Source organism: Bombina bombina, chromosome 10 (assembly GCF_027579735.1).
Source record: "Bombina bombina isolate aBomBom1 chromosome 10, aBomBom1.pri, whole genome shotgun sequence".
NCBI classification, from domain to species: Eukaryota; Metazoa; Chordata; class Amphibia; order Anura; family Bombinatoridae; genus Bombina; species Bombina bombina.
Window position 1 is genome coordinate 185,462,682 of NC_069508.1, and position 8,514 is coordinate 185,471,195.

At 39.9% G+C, this 8,514-nt stretch overlaps 1 protein-coding gene across 2 annotated transcripts in view; it reads right to left on the reverse strand.

Annotated features, from left to right (window-relative positions):
• Positions 1-8,514, reverse strand: part of IPO13 (importin 13) — a 215,248-nt gene that overhangs the window by 91,989 nt on the left and 114,745 nt on the right. For both annotated transcript variants that reach the window (XM_053693586.1, XM_053693585.1), the window contains exons 9-11: positions 6,038-6,064; positions 5,740-5,874; positions 3,254-3,397 (exon numbers count right to left, since the gene is read on the reverse strand). In XM_053693586.1, the coding sequence (XP_053549561.1) occupies positions 3,254-3,397; positions 5,740-5,874; positions 6,038-6,064 (306 nt within the window). The remainder of the gene's footprint in view (positions 1-3,253; positions 3,398-5,739; positions 5,875-6,037; positions 6,065-8,514) is intronic.

Sequence of the window (8,514 nt, forward strand, 5' to 3'; positions counted from 1 at the left end):
AGCCTCAAAATTTTATTGAAGCTCGTGGAAGTTCCACTTCACGAAAACTCTAGCAAAAATCAAAAGCATACTTCGAACTGAAGAGAACCCAAAGAGAAACTAACTCCTTATCCGAGTGAGAAACTCACCATTCAACCAGACAGCCAGTTAGACCAGCACCACGTGGATGAAATAAGCCGTAAGGTACAGAGATTAGCGCCGAACCAGGACCAGGCTGCTACATAGGGCATTCAAAACTGACCCAGGCCAAAGAAAAATCAAGATCCCATAGGATTGACAAAACTAAGGACATAACAATGTACTGAAACCGTAACATGCAACTTCTGCGGAAGTGCTCAAGCGACCACAAAATCGCCAGTATCAAATTCCAGAGAAGAAATGTTTCCCAACGGAAAAATTATAACAGATATGAGCTTCCAAAAAAAATAAAACACATCCTAACCGGATCAAAGAAAAAGAAGGAAGAACCCGCAGGTGAACGCCAAAGAAGAATGGGTACACTAACAGGACCAGACAATCAGAGACCCCATTCCTTCAAAGCTCAGAACTGGAATAAGATACCCGAAAAAAAGGAAATTGGAGACGATAAGGAGATTAACTGCATCCCCACACGTCTAACCCAGCTTGCAGTCTGGAACAGAAGATCGCGGATCCCCCAACCTATTAGGACTGGGATCCTCCAGCACCGCCAAAACATGCTGCAACAGGACACGAAGACACGCCAGTCTATAACGAAAAGCAAGACTTACCTCCGCCGACCCCGGCCCCGAGGGTTGGACCCCTGAAGCTTCAGAGGAAACCGCTTCCCCAGATGGCTGACCTGACCCTGACGATCCCATGCCTGGTGAGCCCTGGTTAGCAGAATACGGACAGTTTTTCAGCAACACCTCCCTCTCTGGAAGATGGAAATGCGCCAACGCCATAGATATGGCCATACGGAACTGTGCCGTAACCTCTGGAGGAAACAAGCCGCCTTCCAGAGAAGGGGCAATGGCATTAGGTACACTTGCTTGCGTAGCCAAGGAAGGTTCTAGGGGACGCGCCTCACGGGATATGGGATTCCCAGGGGCGAATGGCTCGGTGGACTCTAAGTTCCCTGTTCCGGGAGAAGAGAGCACTCTAAAGCGGCATTCGGAACATAACTGATGGGCATGGATTACCCGGGCCATTTCATACTCTTCGCAAAAAGTAGAATTAGAATCAGAGACATCCGTCTCCAAAGAATCAGAATCCTCCATAACTTAGTGATAGATAATTATGGATAGAAAAAAAAATAAAAACGGCACCTTACACCCCCCAATGGCTGGGGCACTCACCCCTTCCTGTGACCCAGACAACTAGCAAACAGATGCTCTCAGTCGCCACACGGTCAGGAATACGGAAAAGGAGAACAAAATATGACCACGCCTAGTCACAAGGTACACCGTGCAAGCCAGAAAAAAAAGTGCCAAGGTTACCAGGGCCACGCAGCCTGACAAAAAGGCCGTTATGTTCCGATATAACCACAAGCCCAATTTTCACTACACATTAGCAGACAGAATTTTAACAAACATGATTAAAGTCCCCCCTGTTCAATAACCCCCCTCAGGAGATATTAACCCATGATTCCATAAAGCTAAAGGAGTCCCATTGAGACCCTGACATTTTCGTTTACATTACATTCACATTATCAAAGTAAAATGAAACAATCTTACCGGAATCTATGCCGTGGAACAGGAACACGGCCCTTCAAGAGTGACAGATAGTAGCTTTGCTTCTGACATGGACTTGAGTGAAGAAAGCAGGCAGCAAAACTCGTCAACGCTGATTGCTAAGGAGCTGTTAACAAGAGTCGGGATGGGTTCGCAGAAAGACTCTCCCTGCATCTCTGAACTCTAACATTCATCCATGCTCTCACTGAGAGGGTGACAGGATTACTTAAAACTCCAGTCCCATTTTGAAGAGTACTACCCTCCATAAGAGACTTAAATCTTCCGACACTTCTCTACCAACCTCCTGTGACGAAAGGCAAAGAATGACTGGGGATGAAGGAAGTGGGGGAGGTATTTGAGCCTTTGGCTGGGGTGTCTTTGCCTCCTCCTGGTGGCCAGGTTCTGAATTCCCAAAAGTAATTAGTGCAGCTGTGGACTCTCCCCGTTTATGAAGAAAATATACAAACCCTTTAGGAAGGTCACAGGTCCCACTAGGATCCTCAATCTCTTAGACCTTTCCATGCTATTTCTTATCCAGTGAAATAAAAATATATAAAAGGACTTACCCTCCAGGGAAACTTCTGCTGTTGAGCAGGTACAGCAGCTGCAGGTCTGAAAGGCTCACTTAACCGCTAACAGGGACCTGTAGAAAAGAGTAACCAACTCTGGCTTTTTGCAAAGGTGTAGCAAAGTGTTAAAAGGCGGCGAGGAAGTCTTTGCTTTACGTTTAACTGCTAAAAGCCATTACTACTCTTACGCAAGAGATTGACGTGGACACAGCTAGATCCCAATCCTTGCTTGCAGGGAAAAGTACCCATAAAAGGATTAATTAATCTTCAGACACCAACTTCGCACAACCTCCATTGACAGAGGCAAAGAGAATGACATAGGGTTATGGGTAACACAGTTACACTTAACAGCTTTTGCTGGGGTGCTCTTTGCCTCCTCCTGCTGGCCAGGAGTTAAATATCCCACTAGAAATTGGAATGACGTTGTGGACTCTCCATGTAATAGGAAAGAAATGAACATTTTTAGTTTTGTACAACTGCAGAGCACCAAACATTATGCTCCAGGAAATCTGGACTGGAGATAGGACTTTGGGACTTAAAGGGAAATGAAACCCAAATTTTTCCTTTCATGATTTAGACAGAATATATAATTTGAAACAACTTTCCAATTTACTTCTATTTTTTTTTTATTTGCTTCCTTCTCTTGGTATCCTTTGCTGAAAGGTTTATATAGGAAAGATCAGGAGCAGCAAATAACCTAGGTTCTATCTGCTGATTGGTGACTGCATATATATACCAATTGTCATTGGCTCACCCATGTGTTCAGTTAGAAACCAGTAGTGCATTGCTGCTCCTTCAACAAATGATACCAAGAAAATGAAGCAAATTTGATAAAAGAAGTAAATTTTAAAAAGTTTTTTTAAACTGTATGTTCTACCTAAATCATGAAAGAACATTTTTTTGGATTTCATGTCCCTTAAAGGGCAAGGACTGGGAGGTTTTGGGTAGCACAGAAGACCAGAAAATAAGGGTAAAAATGTCTATAGCACTCACCGGGTTGGGTCCCTGAACTACAGGTAGTTTTTTCACCTCCACCGCTTCATGGTCGTCGTCATGGTGACTGATATCCAGGGTGGTAAAAAGGTTAGACAGAAGCCCAAGAATGTGGATTATAGCCAGTTTGTTGGAAGGATTTGGCTGTAAATAAAAAGATAAATATAAGCAAAGCTGCAAAACATCCAAAGGAATGAAGGATATGTGCCTACAAAGTATAAGACGGTATAAGCATGTGACGCAGGGGTAGCAATAACACACAACAGAAAACAAAATATTTCCTTTCCCCAAATGTTTATTCTGTTAGAGCAATTTATTATTGCACTAATGCTGTCATGCTACTATTTGCAGGGGTTAAGCACATATTTAAAGTCTGCTCCCCATTAAAGCTTTCATGCAGAAACAATAACCATTCAAAGGTTGCACAAGACTACAGATGCAACAAGACTATCTCCATAACCGATATATGCATGAAACAAGACAGAAATACCAGTACACTTAATAGAGGTGACCTTAGTGCTACAAGAGGACAAAATCACTGGCCACTGTTACATAATACTGCATCAAGCAGAAGTACTGGGAGAACTATTAATGTCCAGCTACCTTTCTATAAGGTTCTTCACCTGTTGCAGTGTTTTAATACTACAATAACTAGTATCTATAGAAAAGCTATGTAAACAGGAAGCAGCAAACAGCTATCAAGATCTCAGTGGGGGTGAAAGAGATAGGTAATAAAAATGTAAATTTTCGATTGCTCTCTCTAAGTACCAGTCATTTTTACAGACATAGAGATATATAAGATAAAGAGGCCTTACTGTGTAGAGATATAAATAACAATTTCTGCAGGCTCACCACATTTATATGGGAATGTTCTTGAGCACAATGGATTGAGTCATCAATGAGCAAGGTAGCTATTTCATACACAAAAATAAACCTAAATGCCCAACTTATTGAGAACATATTAGGGGAAACCAGTTTTACAATACAATGTCCCTTTAAGTTCAGCCTGATGTGGAGGGCCGGCTAAATAGAACTAAGTTGGTCGTTGTCTGGAGTGAGCGTCACAGCTGTTATCGAGGAATGAAATTTGCATTTTGTTTTTTATAAAACATTTGTACTTTAATGATAGTGTGAGCTGTCCGGAGCAGGGCCCTCTTCCTCCTGTACTAGATTTGTTATGTTTTGTATTTTATCACAAATCCTTGTCATGTATACCCCTAGCTTTGAACCCAGCGCTACGGAATTTTGTGGTGCTATACAAATAAATAATAATAATAATGTCATCAAAACCAACACGGAGAATGAATGTCCCTATTGATTAAATGCCTGAAAGCTCATCTGTTTGTAAGAGTATTGTTATTGATTGCAGATGCATATTGCAATATGAATTTGTCATTTGTTTTTTTTTTTGTGCATGGAAGTGCCCTTATTAAAAGATATAATAATAATATTAATAACAAAGATACAAACAAAACAAACAGGTGTACTGTAAATGTTCCTGTTATTGTGTTTCCAGCTGCAGGGTATACATTGCATGGGAAATTGCTCCTTTAGGTTTATTTTTGTAATAGCTGTATTTGCTTTTTAAAATTACAACACACTAAAGTGTGCAGAGCTACTAGGGAGAAGAGCTTAATCATTGTATCACTCTATATAAATACAAAGGCTTTCTTATCTTATTTCTGTCTGAGATAACAATTGTAAATAAACATTTTAGTATCTCTCTGTTACACCCCCACTAAAGAAATGGTTTATTCTAAACATTTGTTGTTTGCATAGCTCATCGATCTATTATTATCAGTTATTTGTAGAGAGCCAAAACAGATTCTTCAGCGCTTACCAATATTTAAGTAATGACATTTACAGTATAGGTGGAGATACAAATTGCAAAACTACTATTTCAAATGACAAAATAAATGTTAAAGACCTATTTATAAACAATTAAATACACTCCAGCAGACAGTAAACCGTCCCATTAAAGACATTTTAATAAAAGTAGAGTATATCAGAAATTAAACTACCGTAAATGTACACATTTTGTATAAAATGAGCTTGTATATTACTCTCACTCTATAAAATGTTCTCCCCTTTAATATGCTCCTAATAATCCATTTCACCTGCTGGAGTGTAAATTGTTTACTTTGTTATTTGAAATAGCTGATTTTGCCTGTTGGAACCTCTACCTATACTGAAAAATCTCAGTATAGCCGCATCCACTATAGAAAAGCTTTGTAAATAAGAAACGATTAACCTCCTAGAGGGGGGATAAAACCCAGCCCATTTGAAAGGGTATTTTTAAAACACTTTTCAATACAATATATTTTAATAAGCCGTTTGTCTAAGTAATTTGTCCCTTTTAACATTTTTCTTGGGTGGGTTAGTCTCAAATGAACTTCAAGGATATTTGTCACAACAAAATGATTAGATAAGTGACTCTGGAACACCAACAACATTAAACATTTACACAACAGGAATTCTTTACTGACTGTTTCATCTGCTAACTTCTCCAGTTGCTGGATGTACGGCGTAATGAGAGAGTGCAGGTTGGTGAGAATCTCTTCCACTTGCAATGCAGACAGCAGGAAACCCAATGCTTGCATCAGCCACATGCACTGACTGGTCTGTGGAGAAGAGCCAAGAAACCTGGTCAAGATTCCAGTTTTGCCACACAATCTCCACCCCCTAGGTTCCTACATTCCACTCATCTACCCCATCATTCTTATCTCACTACCCATACAGTAGACATATTGCTTTCTTGTTCTGCCGTATAGAGGAATTCATTACCTTGTGTATTTGCTTCATTAACACATCCTGCAAACAAAAATATTTATATTAATACTTATACTTATAAGATCAAGATATAGTCTATGTTTTTAATAAGAAAAACAACAACAGCGTGCACATATAGTCTTACATTGTGTCTGTATTAATACCCCAATAGTATGAACAGCTAGAAAACTATAATCTTAATAAAAAATTGCCTCCATATATCTACAGGGGTATTGTATGCATTATCCACATAAAAACATAATTTATGTAAGAACTTACCTGATAAATTCATTTCTTTCATATTAGCAAGAGTCCATGAGCTAGTGACGTATGGGATATACATTCCTACCAGGAGGGGCAAAGTTTCCCAAACCTCAAAATGCCTATAAATACACCCCTCACCACACCCACAAATCAGTTTAACGAATAGCCAAGAAGTGGGGTGATAAGAAAAAAGTGCTAAAGCATAAAAAATAAGGAATTGGAATAATTGTGCTTTATACAAAAAAATCATAACCACCATAAAAAAGGGTGGGCCTCATGGACTCTTGCTAATATGAAAGAAATGAATTTATCAGGTAAATTCTTACATAAATTATGTTTTCTTTCATGTAATTAGCAAGAGTCCATGAGCTAGTGACGTATGGGATAATAAATACCCAAGATGTGGAACTTCCACGCAAGAGTCACTAGAGAGGGAGGGATAAAATAAAGACAGCCAATTCCGCTGAAAAATAATCCACACCCCAAAATAAAGTTTTAATCTTATATTGAAAAAAACTGAAATTATAAGCAGAAGAATCAAACTGAAACAGCTGCCTGAAGTACTTTTTCTTCCAAAAACTGCTTCAGAAGAAGAAAACACATCAAAATGGTAGAATTTAGTAAAAGTATGCAAAGAAGACCAAGTGGCTGCTTTGCAAATCTGATCAACCGAAGCTTCATTCCTAAACGTCCAGGAAGTAGAAACTGACCTAGTAGAATGAGCTGTAATCCTTTGAGGCGGATTTTTACCCGACTCGACATAAGCATGATGAATCAAAGATTTTAACCAAGATGCCAAAGAAATGGCAGAGGCCTTCTGACCTTTCCTGGAACCGGAAAAGATAACAAACAGACTAGAAGTCTTTCGGAAATCTTTAGTAGCTTCAACATAATATTTCAAAGCTCTAACTACATCCAAAGAATGCAACGATCTTTCCTTAGAATTCTTAGGATTAGGACACAATGAAGAAACCACAATTTCTCTACTAATGTTGTTAGAGTTCACAACTTTAGGTAAAAATTTAAATGAAGTCCGCAACACCGCCTTATCCTGATGAAAAATCAGAAAAGGAGATTCACAAGAAAGAGCAGATAACTCTGAAACTCTTCTAGCAGAAGAGATGGCCAAAAGGAACAGAACTTTCCAAGAAAGTAATTTAATGTCCAGAGAATGCATAGGTTCAAACGGAGGAGCTTGTAAAGATTGACTTAATGACAGATTTTATACGAACCAAAGCCTGTACAAAACAATGAATATCAGGAAGATTAGCAATCTTTCTGTGAAACAACACAGAAAGAGCAGAAATTTGTCCTTTCAAAGAACTTGCAGACAAACCTTTATCCAGACCATCCTGAAGAAATTGTAAAATTCTAGGAATTCTAAAAGAATGCCAGGAAAAATGATGAGAAGAGCACCAAGAAATGTAAGTCTTCCAGATTATTAATTACAGAGTCAGAGAAACCTCTATGACTCTATGACTGAGAATCAAGCGTTCAATCTCCAGACCTTCAAATTTAATGATTTGAGATCCTGATGGAAAAAAAGGGCCTTGAGATAGAAGGTCTGGTCTTAACGGAAGAGTCCAAGGCTGGCAAGTAGCCATCCGAACAAGATCCGCATACCAAAACCTGTGAGGCCATGCTGGAGCCACCAGCAGAACAAACAAACGCTCTTTTAAAATCTTGGAGATCACTCTTGGAAGAAGAACCAGAGGCGGAAAGATATAAGCAGGATGATACTTCCAAGGAAATGACAACGCATCCACTGCCACCGCCTGAGGATCCCTGGATCTGGACAGATACCTGGGAAGTTTCTTGTTTAGATGAAAAGCCATCAGATCTATTTCTGGAAGACCCCAGATTTGAACAATCTGAAGAAACACCTCTGGGTGAAGAGACCATTCGCCCGGATGTAACGTCTGGCGACTGAGATAATCCGCTTCCCAATTGTCTACACCTGGGATGTGAACTGCAGAAATTAGACAGGAGCTGGATTCCGCCCAAGCAAGTATCCGAGATACTTCTTTCATAGCCAGAGGACTGTGAGTCCCCCTTTGATGATTGACACATGCCACGGTTGTGACATTGTCCGTCTGAAAACAAATGAACGATTCTCTCTTCAGAAGAGGCCACGACTGAAGAGCTCTGAAAATCGCACGGAGCTCCAAAATGTTGATGGGTAATCTCGCCTCCCGAAATTCCCAAACCCCCTGCGCTGTCAGAGATCC